The sequence below is a fragment of the Paramormyrops kingsleyae genome, chromosome 20 (assembly GCF_048594095.1).
Source record: "Paramormyrops kingsleyae isolate MSU_618 chromosome 20, PKINGS_0.4, whole genome shotgun sequence".
NCBI classification, from domain to species: Eukaryota; Metazoa; Chordata; class Actinopteri; order Osteoglossiformes; family Mormyridae; genus Paramormyrops; species Paramormyrops kingsleyae.
The window spans coordinates 23,032,956-23,049,257 of NC_132816.1; the positions used below are offsets into that span (position 1 = coordinate 23,032,956).

Consider the following 16,302-nt stretch of genomic DNA (forward strand, 5'->3'; position numbering starts at 1 on the left):
AGCCATGCCACAATGAGGTGTTTGCTCCCTGAGCTCTAAGGAATGCCGAGGTTGTGGATCCCTGAGCTGGGGGGGCTCACATGCTGACCCCCCCCCCACTAAGACCTCATCCTGGCATCTGTGTCATCAGTGAGCTGCCCTATAAATGCCTGACTGCTAGAGTCCCTTAGGAGAATCACCCAGTCCTCAGTGACAACACAGTCCTCAGTGACAGCACAGTCCATCAAGACCTGGAAAGACAGGGTCACACAGCCGACCATGAAGTCCCCGTGCCAGGTCGCCTTTTGACGCCACTTCTCCTTCGCCACGTGACTTTGGAGTGTTTGCTGTCTGCCGCGTGGTCACCTTCACGTTCCCTCCTCCCTCAGGAAATGCCTGCAGTCCCTCAGGAGAGCCTGAGGAAGCAGAGAGACGCCGTCCTAAGCAGAATGAAGAAGCTGGCAGCGAAGCAGGTGGAGGTCACTGTAAGTGTGCGGCATCGTGAGTGCAAGCTGCAGAAGCTCCCAGGTCAGGAGAAACATCTAAAATACATTGAACCATGGGTGTCTCAGCCAAAGCCAGTATACGGGCATCTGGTGACTGAGGGTAGGAGATGTGAAACATGGATCAATATCTCAGATGACTGCGGTTCCTTGATGTTTCTCGTCTGTGTTTGGGATCAGGAGACAAGGACAACCACAATTACACTGTGCTCAATACATAGTCGGTCACAGCTTTCTAGGCAGAAGCCCAAACTTTCTGTGGTTATGGTATTCCATTCACTCTGCTCTCATTGTGTCTATTTGAACTTGCTCATATCATTCATTTCAGAATTCCATTTGTCTTAGTGCGCAAAAAAAAAAAGTGATGCATGGACCCTCAGCACGGAGAAGGGGACTGTGTGGGTGCTGTGCTTTTTTCTGTAACTAACAAACGAGTTTAGTTCTTCATACTCTGTGCATTCTATTTCATTCCGTTCTGATCTGTTCCATTCTACCCCATTCCTGCTATTCTATGCCATTCGGTTCTGTGTGGTCCTGTCCTGCAGAAAAAGTCCACAGCCCTGAAAGAGCGAATAAAGGAGAAATACGAAGACATGAAGAGGGTTCTGGAGGAGGACCTGCATATCACTCTGAGCCAGCTGGACCTGGAGGCCACAGCCACCATCCGAACCATGGAGGAGCTGAATGAGAGGTGCTGCCTGCTTCTCCAGGATATTGAGCGGCAGCTGTCGCAGCTGGACACACATCCGGAGCAGGTACTGACAGTCTCCCCGATAAGGAGATCTCCTGCTGCTGGTTCTGTCGACAGCGTGTGACTCACTCCACTGCTGGCCTCCTGCTTGTGCTCCTCAAACATACCTGTCACTTTCGACCTGTAAATCTGTGCTTCTTTCATTTTGCACCCAGAGCTCCGAAACAGAGGAGAGGTAGGCTGCTGAGTGCCCGGTCTGTGCTGGGAGCTAGCATGCCTTGGCATGGCTCTTTATGGGACTCATTCTAATCTTCTGATTCATTTTCATCTAACTTCTGGGTTCTTGCAGAAAACTAAGACGTAGCTCTTAACCACAGTACACTCTTCTGAAAAAGCCCGAATATGACGTATATGTCATGCTTCTTATCGCCACTACTTGTAGGAATCCTGCTTGAGCAGGAAGTGAGTAGAGGAAGACATGTCTGCTGCATATTCTGCATGTTTCTGCCCACTTCTCGTAAGCGTTCCCAGCAGGGCATTTGCAGTGGGCGTCTCCCTGCTCCTACAGAGGAAGGATAAACACCGACTTCTTTCCCAGACTAGCCGATGTGCTAAAGGTCTGTGACCCTGACCTGGTGCGACTGGATGAGTTCAAGGCTGACCAGGTCCTGGGGATGGCCAACAACCTGCTCCTCTTCATCCGATCGCAGACTCCCGTCACGTCAAAGCTCCTCCAGAGCTGTGAGTTACTGAGAATAGCGGCAACAATAATGACTCTTTATTGATCCCCATGGGAAAATCTCTTTGTGCTTACCCCATCTTGCTCTCCATGACACACATAGATGACAGTAATTATAAGAAATTAGATATCATCCAGTGTTTGACTTCACTAAGGCAGCTAATTAATGAAGCAGGTGGTATGGAGGTGAGTATTTCGGTACTTACACATAATTGTGTCATCAGCATAACAGTGAAAACTCTATAGAACACCGTCAGGGTATAAACTGTGAGTCAAAATAGGGCAATTTTTTGCCCTCTAAACATCTCCCTCTAGTCATGGTAAAAATGCCAATGTTTAGGAGGCATATAAACACACCATGTAGACAGGTATTTTCATACAGCGTCGGCCAGGTACAAATGCACATGTTAAGAAAAGGTCTTTCAGTTCTGAGACTTACAAAGGCTAATACTTCACTATACAAAGGCAAAGGGTTCCGTCTCTAATGCATTATGTTGGTTGACATATGATATCATTGCTTATGACGCTCAAAATTTGTGTGAATTTCAATGAAGAGGCTCATTGTTTTGTATGATATGCTGAATTATATGTGTGACTCAGAGTAACTGAAGGAAAAGGAGCAGAGGAGCCAGGGCCGGAGTGGGACTGAATTTCTGACCCAGAATTCAGGCCCCAGGACAGCCAAATATATAACTATATAAACAGTTACACTATTTTTATAGGTTTTTATGAACATGGACGCACATTCTTACATACACACTTTAATTATGTGTCCATGTGATTTTTACTGGCACATTTCAGCAGTATCATCAAGCCTGGAGCGACTTTGACATAAACAAATAAGGAAGCTTCATCAAAGTACCCATTAAACATAAGATCTGTGCAAATTCCAATACATCTCTAATAAATTACTTTTTGCACACTTCTTACATAATATATTTTTCCGGGACTTGCACAGAACATTAATGATGCCCATGTGTCGTGAAAGCGTAATATTAAACTTTGCAGCGGTTCTAACACTAAACCAAGATTTAGCTAATATCGGGTGAGTGGGGCTCTCAGGATTCAAGCTGATTTTGTGATGTAGGGAGAAAGATGCCTTGTTGTTCACAATGCAGTTCACTACACAGTGGCCCATTCTGCACTAGCATATGTTCTGACATTGATCTTAGGTCAGATACCACGGTAGAGATGTAAGCATGACATACCGTATTGTAAGAATTTAGTCAGGAGCACGTCATCAGCTCATGCCTGTAATATTGTGTGTTACATGCTCTGAAATGTGTGTCGCTGCTCACATGTGCTGTAACAAAGCTTTATGTCATAGTACGCAAACATATGCAAATTTAAGGAACATCATTGGCTGAAGTGCTTTAAGACAGGTATTTTTCCATGTCTAGAGGGTAAACAATGCCATGTCGAGAGGTATTTTGTCCCTCAGTTTTTACCGAAACTGAGACCATGGCTCCGAATGAATGATATGACCTGTCATGAAGAGAATAGGGCCTAAAACTGAGCCCTGGGGGACACCTTGAGTGAGAACAGCAATAGCAGATTTTAATGTTGCGAAGGATACACGATACTGATGGTCGCTAGGATGCAAACCAAGAAAGAGCAGCACCGGCAAAATCCCGTACTTCCCGTACTATACAGTGTCAAATGCAGAACTAAGATCGAGGAGGAAAAGTAGGTTGGCTGCCCCCAGAGTCTACAGCCACAACTATCATTAGCCACCATGAGCAATGCCATTTCAGTGCTGTGTAGGGTCCTGAATCCTGAATGAATTGGATTGCAAAGGTTACAAGCACATAAGTGATTTTTAAATTGAACAGCAACAACCTTTTTCAAAATTCTTAAGCAAAAAGGGGAGATTTGAAATGGGTCTGTAGAATTTTTGCTATGTGGGGTCCAAACCAAATTTTTTGAGAACAGGTATAACAACAGCAGTTTTTGGTTCAGGTTGGAGCAACGTTCGTAAAAAGGTTACGGTGAACGAAATGGGAAGTGGGAGCTGAAAGAGTGTTAAGACGGCTTGATGAAAATGAGTTTGGTTTCAAGATTAGTTCTACAATAAAAACAGGAGTGGTAGGAATAATTCTGAAAGTTAATCAAAAGGAAGTTCACTAGTAGGAAGTCAGAAGTGGGAGAAAGGAGGGTTAGCAGAAAAAACATTGATTTAAGGTCTGTTTTTAGCTGGACAACAATCAAGAATGCATTACAGAGTTAATCTCCAGTCACTACAAATGAGTCACATTTGGGAGTTAGCCTGTGGTCACTACAGTAAGCCACATTTGGGAGTTAGCCTGTGGTCGCTAAAGTGAGCCACATTCGGGAGTTAACCTCCCATCGCTGCCATGGTAACAATAAGACTACAGGCACTGGTGTCCCAGCTGCAACACGGGGAGTCATAGCCATGTTCTGTTACAATGTGTGAACTGTGTGTGGTATGTTTCAGGTCTTCTGGTCGCATCTCACTGCTAAATGGTTATATATTTCTGTTCTATTTCCATGGTGACCTTTCCCAGACATCAGCGTGGTGCAGCTGGACCCGGATTCCGCTCACCCCAAACTTGTGATTTCGCCAGATGGCACTGCAGCCACCTACACGGACACCTGGCAGGAAGTTCCAGAAAATACCATACGCTTCGACACCACACTCAACGTCCTCAGCCTGTGTGGCTTCGGTGATGGCCGACACTACTGGGAGGTAGAGGTGGGAGGGAAGACCTACTGGGAGCTGGGCCTTGCCTATCCCAGCATCCCTCGAAAGGGCCGGGCAGAAGCCTGCTGGCTGGGCCGAGGCGCTCACTCCTGGGGTCTCGAGTTCTTTGATGGGGTGTACACAGCCTGGCATGGGAGTGCCGCCCACCAGCTGCCCGTCACACGCCGCTTTGATCGGGTGGGGGTATTCTGCAGCTTCCCTGGGGGCCTGGTGTCCTTCGTGGGTGCAGATGGCAGCATCACACCACTCTTTTCTTTCTGTGCCGGAACGTTCTCTCAGCAGCTCCACCTGGCCGTGTGCCCAGGCCATGACCACCAGGGCACTAACTGCAAGCCTATCCGCATCTGCAGCACCCACCGAGCTGCATCCACCCACAGACTGGCACCTGAGGCCAAACCACCCACCAACTAGCATCTAAGGCTAAGCTCCACTCAGTGACAGGCTCCACCCACTCATTGACCAATCAGGTGGTCATCCAGTCCTACTCATTCAGGGAATTTGCTGAGTTCTTATCAAGCTTTTTATATCCAAGGCTGTTTCTGCCACGTGTGTACATTCACAAGGAAGTCATGTATGCAGGAACTGTCTGAATTTGTATTTCCCGATCGGTTTGTGCACATTGTGTATGAAGGGCTGGAGGTTGAAGGTGAGGATACAATTAAGCAATAAACTCATCACAGCAGGACCTGACCTGTTGTAACAAAACACATTTATTGAGCTTGCATTGTTATGTTTTTATACAAGCTTTTCAAACAAACCCACCAGCTTAGAAACCTTGGGGTGGTTTTGCCATTGGTGATTCTGCGGCTGGGACTCCTCCCTCCCTCCCCGAACTGCCTGCTCCACATTGATAGATATATTTCCTGAGGGTGACCATGCAAACACTGTCAAGTATCCCACTGATTCCATTTAGAAATAGTGTTTTCCCTTCAAAGGTAGACTAGCTGGTGCTTTAGAGCAGGGCTGAGCAGGATGAGGGAGAAGCTGGCTGACCTTGATGTGACTCTCTCTCTGCTCTTCAAGGTCTCAGAGAATATGTTCAGTTAGCACCATCATCATCATCACACCATCATCATCAGACAGATATTAAAATCAAAATAAAAAGGAAGAAGACTGGAGAGAACAGTGTATGTGATCTAAACTGGGAAGGTCACATGACACATGTTAACTGGTCAGTTGACTGAGAGAGGAAGTACTGGCAATACTGTTGATTCTGGTTATAGTTAGAGTATGAAATAACCCTGAGCACAGAATAAGAGCAGCTAACCCCAGCAATGTGTGTCTTTGGGAGTCACAGTGAAAAAGACACGGCTTTGGCTTGGTGAACATCTGCCGTAGGGTGTCCAGTCGCAGGCGTGACCCCCTCTGTTTCCCCAGGAACGTCAGTAATGTTGCACGCGTGACCAGCTGCATGGTGCCAGTGTGCGGGCGACAAAAGGCCGTCTGCTCTTTATATTTGGGTACTTCTATGATTGGCAGTGATGTGTCACTGGGCAGGGTGCGAGTGCCCCAGTAGTGCGCTTGTATCTCCATTGGCAAGCATGTATCGGTAATATGTGTAAATACACACATGCCGAGGCATATACCAAAAAATCCCAGACTGCAGAGCACAGCACTGCAAATCAGCAGACCCGGCCTTATGGACTGGCGGGGGCAGCGGCGGGGGCAGCGGCGGGGGCTGTCCACTTTGCTGTTAGTGTGTCATGCCAAAGGGCTCTAACATTTTCTGGGAAAATTTGAGTCATGCAATAATCTCATAACCATGAAGCCCAGGTGGAAAGTTTCCGCTTGGTGGAAAGTTCTAGAAACAGAAAGAGACACCTGTAATCTTCTGTCTATCAGGGCCCAGACAGTAAATGGCAGATGATTATCAAATACAGATAAAAGACTGTTCCTGCTGACAGTTTTGCTAACTGCTTACACATGAAATTACACACTTAAGGCACAATTCCCACACTGGATATCCCACATTGATGGTCCAAAAAAATCAGAAAAATAAAAGGTACAGAGAGTAACGAGGACAGCCACAGCACATGGCCTCATCGCTCCAGGTCAGCCCCGGAAGTACAGCTCCTTGGTCAGCATGGAGACAATACATGGGATCTGCTTCTTCTCGTGGAAGTGTGGGTCCTCAGACCAGGACTCAAAGCTGGTGGCGACCTTGTAGTTGACGCGCGTGAGGATCTGCATGATCTCCAGCTGTTTTCCAAACTCCTTGAGCACGGAGCAGAGTGCCTGAACAAACCAAGACCCTCGACCTGGGTTCCTCCAGGAGAAGTAACCTGGGGAACACACAGAGCGCTGTGGGTCAGTGTCTGTCTGGGATGTGTGAAGGGTGTTTATCCACAAGGGAGGCGGGGATGGGAGCGCATGTGTCCATTGGGGTGGCGAGAAGGGGAGCGCACGTGTCCGTCAGGGTGGTGAGGAGGGGAGAGCACGTGTCCGTCGGGGTAGTGAGGAGGGGAGAGCACGTGTCCGTCAGGGTGGTGAGGAGGGGAGAGCACGTGTCCGTCAGGGTGGTGAGGAGGGGAGCGCACGTGTCCGTCAGGGTGGTGAGGAGGGGAGAGCACGTGTCCGTCAGGGTGGTGAGGAGGGGAGAGCACGTGTCCGTCAGGGTGGTGAGGAGGGGAGAGCACGTGTCCGTCAGGGTGGTGAGGAGGGGAGAGCACGTGTCCGTCGGGGTGGTGAGGAGGGGAGAGCACGTGTCCGTCGGGGTGGTGAGGAGGGGAGCGCACGTGTCCGTCGGGGTGGTGAGGAGGGGAGGGCACGTGTCCGTCAGGGTGGTGAGCGCACGTGTCCGTCAGGGTAGTGAGGAGGGGAGAGCACGTGTCCGTCGGGGTAGTGAGGAGGGGAGAGCACGTGTCCGTCAGGGTGGTGAGGAGGGGAGAGCACGTGTCCGTCAGGGTGGTGAGGAGGGGAGAGCACGTGTCCGTCAGGGTAGTGAGGAGGGGAGAGCACGTGTCCGTCAGGGTGGTGAGGAGGGGAGAGCACGTGTCCGTCAGGGTGGTGAGGAGGGGAGAGCACGTGTCCGTCAGGGTGGTGAGGAGGGGAGAGCACGTGTTCGTCGGGGTAGTGAGGAGGGGAGAGCACGTGTCCGTCAGGGTGGTGAGGAGGGGAGAGCACGTGTCCGTCAGGGTGGTGAGGAGGGGAGCGCACGTGTCCGTCAGGGTGGTGAAGAGGGGAGGGCACGTGTCCGTCAGGGTGGTGAGCGCACGTGTCCGTCAGGGTAGTGAGGAGGGGAGAGCACGTGTCCGTCGGGGTAGTGAGGAGGGGAGAGCACGTGTCCGTCAGGGTGGCGAGAAGGGGAGCGCACGTGTCCGTCAGGGTAGTGAGGAGGGGAGAGCACGTGTCCATCAGGGTGGTGAGGAGGGGAGAGCACGTGTCCGTCAGGGTGGTGAGGAGGGGAGAGCACGTGTCCGTCAGGGTGGTGAGGAGGGGAGAGCACGTGTCCGTCAGGGTGGTGAGGAGGGGAGAGCACGTGTCCGTCAGGGTGGTGAGGAGGGGAGAGCACGTGTCCGTCAGGGTGGTGAGGAGGGGAGCGCACGTGTCCGTCAGGGTGGTGAAGAGGGGAGTGCACGTGTGCGTCAAGGAACAGTGACAAAAGGTTACCTGGCACAGTGGAGTAGGCAAACAGGAAGTCGGCCTCCACGGGGATCTTGTTTCTGGGGTTTGCGTCGGTCTCCAGTGTGTCTTTTGGGGGCCCGGAGTCGGTCTCGATTCCATCGTCAAACTGGGAACCTCGGCAAGCCTGTAACCACCAATGCAAGTGAGGACAAAATGGTGCACAGACACATAGAGACTGCAAGTGACAGGGCAGGCCACTCTGCAGCACGCTTATTAGACTACTCAGGCAGAACGCGCTCCAAAGCAATGTGGAAGTGAAGGGTTCTGGGAAGTGTAGTCTCTTTTCTGAGCCCACACTGACCCACCTTCTGTACCAGCATACATAAGTGGATTCTGGGACATGTAGTCACCTGGGGCCTGAATTTTTCCACTCACCTGGATGAAGAAGAGCTTGGGCTTGCCCACCAGGCTCCTGCACACATCCCCCCGGAAGAGAGAGGTCAGCGTCTTGAGGGGCATGACCCCATCCGTGCCAAAGACCATGCTCTCCTCACCATGGGTGAGCAGGATGCAGGCGAAGCAGGAGCTGTTGCTGTGGTCCTCCTCAGAGGCTGGTCAGGGGGACACAAGCCAACCAAATCGCTGTCACAATCCCATTGATACAGCTGGACCAATCAAAGGCACAGAGTGTCACATGATAAAGACGTGGCCTGTGTAGAGTGCTTCACAAGCCAATGGACCTATGGCTGAATATTCCGAGGTATCTGTCCATATGTACAAACAGGTCACAATCTCAGCCATGTCTTCTAATTGAATAATACCAAGGTGGCTCTGCTGGTAGTTCCAAAGGACTGATATTATTAACATAAAACGACATAAAGAAACATTAACCACCATTCAGTAAGTGTCATTATCGTCAGCTATAAACCATTAGTCATGGACTGCTATTGTTACTGTCTGGTAGCAGTGAGCAGATAGGCAGAGCCTGCACAGAAATCTGCTGTGTGAATGAGGAAGGCAGGCAGGGTGATGTGCTCACCTTTCCTCAGCAGCGCCTCCATCTTGCTGCACGTCTGGTCGTTGTACACACAGACATTAAAGCCCAAGTTCTTGAAGCATTGAAACAGCTCGTCACCATCCCGGTCGGTGCCGTTCCGCACGTTCATCCCTGCGAAACACGAGATGTCGGTGCCAAGCGGCTCAAAGTACCCGTGGGCTGTTTGAAGGTGGTACCATGCTGAGTGCACTCATGCAGACTTTGTCCACAATCTCCCGTCCTCCCTCCCTCCCTCACTCAGTCCCTCAGTCCCTCACTCACTCCCTCACTGACACCCTCACTCAGTCACTCACTCACTCCCTCACTGACACCCTCACTCAGTCCCTCACTGACACCCTCACTCAGTCCCTCACTCACTCCCTCACTCACTCCCTCACTGACACCCTCACTCGGTCACTCCCTCACTCACACCCTCACTAACTCCCTCACTGACACCCTCACTCACTCCCTCACTGACACCCTCACTCACTCCCTCACTGACACCCTCACTCACTCCCTCACTGACACCCTCACTCAGTCCCTCACTCAGTCCCTCATTCACTCCCTCACTCTGTCCCTCACTCTATCTCACCACTCACTCATTTGCAAAAAGTGGTTATGGGATACAGACAGATGTAAATTAAACTGCAGTACCTGTTGTCGCATGAAAGTTCTTGTTGTTGATGATGATGCACTTCCCCATCTCACGGTGGTTCATATTGTACCGAAACTCAGGGGAAATGATCCTGGAATTGCTGTCCTGCTCACCTAGCTGGCCATCCTTGTCCTTCCTCCTGTGGTGAGGAAAACACACGAAGGGAGCGACAGAGGGATTCATGGAACGTCAGTCAGAACCAATCAACACGAAGGCCACCAAAACGCTGTCACAGTGACAGACGAGCAGGGCTGGCATGCATTATTCCAGTGGCCGCATCACTAACTAGGCAGCAATGTTGGCAACTGATTGGCCAACTTTAATAACCTATTGGCAACTGATTGGCCAACTTTAATAACCTATTGGCAACTGATTGGCCAACTTTAATAACCTATTGGCAACTGATTGGCCAACTTTAATAACCTATTGGCAACTGATTGGCCAACTTTAATAACCTATTGGCAACTGATTGGCCAACTTTAATAACCTATTGGCAACTGATTGGCCAACTTTAATAACCTATTGGCAACTGATTGGCCAACTTTAATAACCTATTGGCAACTGATTGGCCAACTTTAATAACCTATGCATTAATGTGCCCCCGCACGCCCCCCCTGCCACCTGGGCCCAGACATGGTGGGGATGCTTTTCAGCACCAAGTATCAGGTGAGCCCTCCTTCCCCGGAGTGTCATAGTCTGCATTTATCCATGGGCCCTCTAAGTCATGGCATCTCCAAAGCTAGCCAAGATACCTTCAGAGTGCCAGCAGGACTGAGGCCGATGGGCCGAGAGCCGCTGGTTGGGTTTGGCTCAGGATCCATTAGGGAGCCATATGCACCCACACATGGAAATCAGTTGGGGTGGCAAAATCAAAGCCATTTCTTTGTACATTTGCAGGTGTAACATTCTCTAATATGTACCATATATGGTTAAAATACATCAAATGCAGTAAGTATACACATTTCATATAAACATAGTCTATAACTTTCTTATTGGCGTTAGCCCAAATAATTAAACATTTGTTAGATTAAAAAAATGCATTTTGATAACTCTTAGTAGTTTCTGAAACTATGCAAATGCAGATTTAACATTCCTGTTAATACTGAAACTAAAATTCATTGGCGTACACATATTAAAGTTTGTCTTGCGATAACCGCAGGTTTCTGCCTATACTATAGCACAAAACAACACTAAATACACACATGCACATTAACTGACAGTCTCCCTACACTTCATGTAGAAAATTTTAAACCTTGTTTTTCATGATTTATTGGGCTAATAACACTTACCTTGTTGCCATTTCCAGAGTGTAACTATGCAATGCATCATGGTTCGATTTTTTTGCAGAACGTCAGCACGCGTCAGCATGTCACATGGTACAAACACCTCGTGAGAGCAAGACCACTTAAGACAGATCGTGCAGCTCCTCTCAGCCGGCTGCACAAACTGGAACCGCCTCCGTGACGACACAACTTTGCCCTTATTGGCTGAAGATTTTCGTCACACGCATGACGTTTGTATCCCAGGCAGTTCCGATGCGTAATCTGCTATTTCTCCCGAATATCACGTAAAGCAGTGAGAACTGGTTCTCAGTTAATTTACCTGGTAAAATAAAGTTTAAATAAATGACATAAATGCTCTAATAGTACATGTGAGTTAGTTGTTTATTTGTTGTTAGTTACTGTAATGTTGCGCTGCTTTATTTGTTTAATCATCCAGTCTGTGAAGAAGGCATTCAAGTAAGAATTGCATTGTACTCTGTACATGAAAATAAAAACTTTGCATCCCTGCAATAAATGTATTTGATCTTTTTCCCGGCAGCTATCTTTTTACACAGGGCCACTATATACGATAGTTTATTTTTTCACTGCTAACAGTTTGGATCAGGAGTTGGTTATTGTAAAAGAAGTAACGTGCATTCAAGTGATATTTGTATAGATTTATCTACACCCTTCTGGCAGTCCTGCCATTACAGTCAGGTCTCGCACACTACGAGGAGTAGAAGTTGTCCAACTTGGCTGCAGTCAGTTTATACTCCACCCCTGCAGCTGCCGGCAGATCTCGCTCCACGTCACGTCAGCTGCAGACAGACCTAAGCCCAAGTCGAACGCACTCATAGTTTTGAGAGGACACTATGGGCTGAACCATTTTTCAAGGAAGGGGGGTAACGTTATGCAATATATTCAGTTTTAGAATTCATGTTCAATGTTAATTGTAGCTATACTTGCTCAAAGCGTTAATGCTAGGTTATTTTAATAAACAACATAGTCATATGCACTAGGGGTGGCAAGACATTATTTTAGGGTGGCACATGCCACCCCATGCCAGCACAGTAGATCCGCAACCCTAGATAGTAACCCTCGCAACCCTGTGAGCCAAACTCGCCCATCCCATCGCATCCTGCCCTGTCCTGCCCCACCTCTTCTCGCCTCACCCCCTCCCATTCCATCCCATTAGGTCCTTCCTATCCCCATCCTGTCCCATCGCAGCCCGTCCCACTGCAGTTTTGTGTTCACGGTTCGGTGCAATTTCAGTACTACAAGGAAAACATTTGTTTTCAGATTAATTATTATTAAAACTTCAAAACACAAGCACAATTAGAATCAGTTAATCCAAAGGCAAGGTGTCTGTCGACATATCTGAATAACAAAACCTAACCAATATCCTGCCCGACACACTGATATCCCGCCCGACACACTGATATCCCGCCCGACACACTGATATCCCGCCCGACACACTGATATCCCGCCCGACACACTGATATCCTGCCCGACACACTGATATCAATTCTGACATAGTAATGTCCTTCCTGGCACACTGAAATTCTACCTGGCACACCAATATTTTGCCAGATACACTGCATTCCTGCCTGCCAAAGCATGAATACAAACAGGGAGATAGGGACTGTATGCTGATCATGGTGACAGTGACACACGTGACAGTAATGCTCAAACCCTGACCCCCAACACAGTGACCCAACAGATCACAGTGACAGTGACACACGGGAGAGTACTGCTCGAGTCCTGCCCCCCAGCACAGTGACCCAGCAGATCACAGTGACACACGGGAGAGTACTGCTCGAGCACTGACCCCCAGTGCAGTGACCCAGCAGATCACATTGACAGTGACAGACGGGAGAGTACTGCTGAAGCCCTGACCCCCAGCGCAGTGACCCATCAGATCACAGTGACAGTGACACACTGGAGAATACTGCTCGAGTCCTGCCCCCCAGCGCAGTGACCCAGCAGATCACAGTGACACACGGGAGAGTACTGCTCGAGCACTGACCCCCAGTGCAGTGACTCAGCAGATCACAGTGATAGTGACACACAAGAGAGTACTGCTCGAGCCCTGACCCCCAGCGCAGTGACCCAGCAGATCACAGTGACAGTGACAGACGGGAGAGTACTGCTCAAGCCCTGACCCCCAGCGCAGTGACCCAGCAAATCACAGTGACAGTGACACACGGGAGAGTACTGCTCGAGCCCTGACCCTAATTCTTACTAACAGCCACACGCACACTCTCCTCACTGAGGCCGCAGGCACGTACCTGACCTCGTCATTTACCGGCACTCCTGCTTCCATGGGAACGTGCTCTGCTGTCCTGTGTCCTGCTTTGTGTTCACCAGGCACCCAGCCCTTCTGCACGCTGTACTGCAGTGGCTGTCGCTCCTCCGGGCCCCCCAGGTCCCCTGCGCCCTGAGTCAGCAGGTTCTCTCTTGCCAGACCTTTCTGAAGGCCATTCACTGGGTCACACGAACTCCACGCCCCCCCTCCGCTGCTGACCAGCACAATCAGCTCACGCCACATCTGGAGAGACCCCAAAGTGACCTTTTTTAGAAGGGCCCCAGGCAAGGTCATGCAGCCACACCCACGTGCATGAAGGCGGAACCAGCTCAGCTACAAAGCCCTGCCGACTGGAGGCCGCAGGCTGCTGTTGTCCTCTTAATACTGCAGCCTCTAGAAAAAGCAGGGCACTTTATGAACCTGTTTCCACAATCTACCTGCAAGGATACCTGCCTGTGATGCACATGCTAGGACAGAAGCATGCCTCTCTTAATGCTCACAGAGATACTAGGGCTGAAATGCACCTTAGATTTCTGTGAGGGAAAACACAAGGGCCAGATAACAGAGTGCATCTCTCTTTCTGGTGTTTCCTCCGAACAGGTTTGTGCAAATGACGCATTTGAAAGGTTGCAGCGCCCCCTTGTGGATGTGGGGTGTTTCGCCTGCTGCCAGAGCGGGGTTGCGACAAGTCTAAAGCGTCGTACCTGAATTATTTGTGGTACGTCTGCTTGCAGAGTACCTCACCAGGTTTTACGTGACCACCTAATCCATGTCAGGGGACACACCATGAGCTAGGACAGGGGCTGTGGACTTCCATTTCAAATAAAAAGACCTGGATTTCACTTAAGCACTGATTTCTTGCTGTGTTCTGATTGGTCAGTCTCCTATAATCATGATGTCACTAATATTAATATGAAACAGCCGTATAAGTCTTTCATTCAAGGAGACAAACTAGTAAAAGCACAAGACGAGCCAAGCGATTTAGCCAAACACAGGAGCCTTTCAGTTTAAAAGTAGTTTGTAAAACCTGAAGTAGAGCATAGTCTCTAGATACTGCTGTTGTACCTTCATGTTGGGTGCAACATGCAAAGCTCACAAAACTTACCGCCCGAACAAGAAGAACCTCCCCTTTCTGTCCGGCTTAGCATCAGTCTCGTCCTCCAGATCCTCTTCATCCTCCAGGATCCCCTCAACCTCCGGCCCTTCCTCGTCCGGATTAACCTCGGTCTTGTCCGCCATTATCCTGGGATATGAAAGTTTAAATGAATCCTGAATAATACATATTAAGATAAAATTAGCCCTATTTTTGGTGATCAGAAATACCCTTGGGGTCACGCCCACACGCCCATAGCAGCTGCGGTCGATCTCCCCTGATTAGCTCCACTTCTTAAGGACATGTTAAGGACTATTACCGAGCGTTCTTTTGTCTTTTGCCTCTCCCGCCTGCTGCGGCCTGCCCTCTGCGGCCTACCTTCTTCTGCCTGCTGCGGCCTGCCCTCTCCCGCCTGCCTTGTCTGCCCTGTCCCGCCTTCCCAACCTGCCTGCTCTGCCTGCCCCGTGATCCCAGTCTGCCTTGCCTGACATCGCCAGCCTGACCCATCTCCATCGATCCACCTTCCCTGTCGTCTTCTCGTCCCGTACTGACCTGTAGGACTGACTTCCCTGGCTCTCGACCTCCTGCGAACGTCCCGACCACGATTTCGGATCACTGTCTTGGCTTTGTCTATACCCGGCTTGTTAATAAAATTCCCGGTCTCCCGCAACACGGGGTCTGCCTTCAGTTTGCCTTCTGTTCATTACACTCGGATTAATAATATAATTAAATGATCGTGAGCGTTCAGAATTTAAGAATTATTGTTAAAATACTCATTGTGCCATTCCGACTACATTAAACGATGAGTCATTGGGAACTACTCGTGAGTAATCTAATCCACACAAGATCAACACTCAAGGGGATCAGTGATCTCATCTTCTAAACAAAAAAGAACATTTATATGTCATTTAATCTATTAAGTTTGACATAAGATACATACAGAATATCACCCTGGCTGTTCCTCTCCAGTGTAAAATGGCTCATAAACTGGTGGTTTTACCTGTTATGTAAAACACACTCCGCCTGTCCGCTACGATAAAAATATTCATACAGAACGATCAACCCACATTATAACACGACCCAAGGAAGGGTGTCACCGCGCTGCGTTAACGCGGATAATGACACGACTTACTCTTCAAGTGTCCCCAAATCGCTATGTGCCCAGCGGACGCAAACTACCAGCGGTCTGAGTAATTTCTGGTTTCTCTTTCGCTTTACGGCCGTTTACGATCAATGTACCGAAAGGGAGAAAACGAAAGATCTGAAAGCTGCACGAACTTCCGCAAAAACAAACTTAAAGTAACAGTGACGAGACTTTCTAAGCAGCCAAGCATGACTCATGGCAGTTGGGAGCACAGGGTGACGCATGGCTTAAGTGATTTTGCCAGCCCAGTCATTAAACAGAAGCAGAAACTATAACCCTTGCATGATTATTAAGCATTAAAGCCACCTCAGTTTATGTGGAGACCAATACGCAAGGCATGGAGACCCTGAAGACCTTGCAGTCTAATTTTGGAGCTTCATAACAGCTTTTGAGTGTCACATGTCAGGTCAGAGTGCCCTCACGGACAGCAGCAAACATGGGGAGGGACCCAGTGGGGACCCTGTACACCACTACTAACCCTATTTGCAGATTGTCAGGTATTAGTTCATCCTCATTCTGCTGCAGATCAGGACAGTGACTCATTTGCCAAACTTAAACGATAGGCCTTGTTTGTCACCACGTACCGGAGTCCTGTCCTGACGGACAGCT

The 16,302-nt window shown here is 49.2% G+C and overlaps 2 protein-coding genes across 8 annotated transcripts; one reads left to right on the forward strand and one right to left on the reverse strand.

Moving 5' to 3' along the window:
* The first annotated feature begins 14 nt into the window (after positions 1–14).
* Positions 15–5,326, forward strand: LOC111836059 (probable E3 ubiquitin-protein ligase TRIML1). The gene is made up of 6 exons (XM_023796987.2): positions 15–276; positions 369–464; positions 1,028–1,237; positions 1,389–1,408; positions 1,772–1,914; positions 4,438–5,326. Exons 1-6 carry the CDS (start codon positions 259–261, stop codon positions 5,043–5,045), a joined length of 1,095 nt encoding a protein of 364 aa, XP_023652755.2. The 5' UTR covers positions 15–258; the 3' UTR covers positions 5,046–5,326.
* Positions 5,326–15,894, reverse strand: casp7 (caspase 7, apoptosis-related cysteine peptidase). Of its 7 annotated transcripts, none has more exons than XM_072703586.1 (7): positions 15,682–15,894; positions 14,562–14,725; positions 9,889–10,028; positions 9,238–9,366; positions 8,634–8,809; positions 8,244–8,382; positions 5,326–6,916 (listed from the first exon to the last, which is right to left on the reverse strand). In XM_072703586.1, the coding sequence occupies exons 2-7, from the start codon at positions 14,693–14,695 to the stop codon at positions 6,687–6,689; spliced, it is 948 nt and encodes a 315-aa protein (XP_072559687.1). In that variant the 5' UTR covers positions 14,696–14,725; positions 15,682–15,894; the 3' UTR covers positions 5,326–6,686. The 7 variants fall into 7 exon arrangements, with proteins under 7 accessions (XP_072559687.1, XP_072559683.1, XP_072559686.1 ...); XM_072703582.1 differs by having other exon boundaries at positions 14,562–14,699; positions 15,682–15,892; XM_072703585.1 differs by lacking the exon at positions 15,682–15,894 and adding an exon at positions 15,550–15,654 and having other exon boundaries at positions 14,562–14,699.
* Between the last annotated feature and the right edge of the window lie 408 nt (positions 15,895–16,302).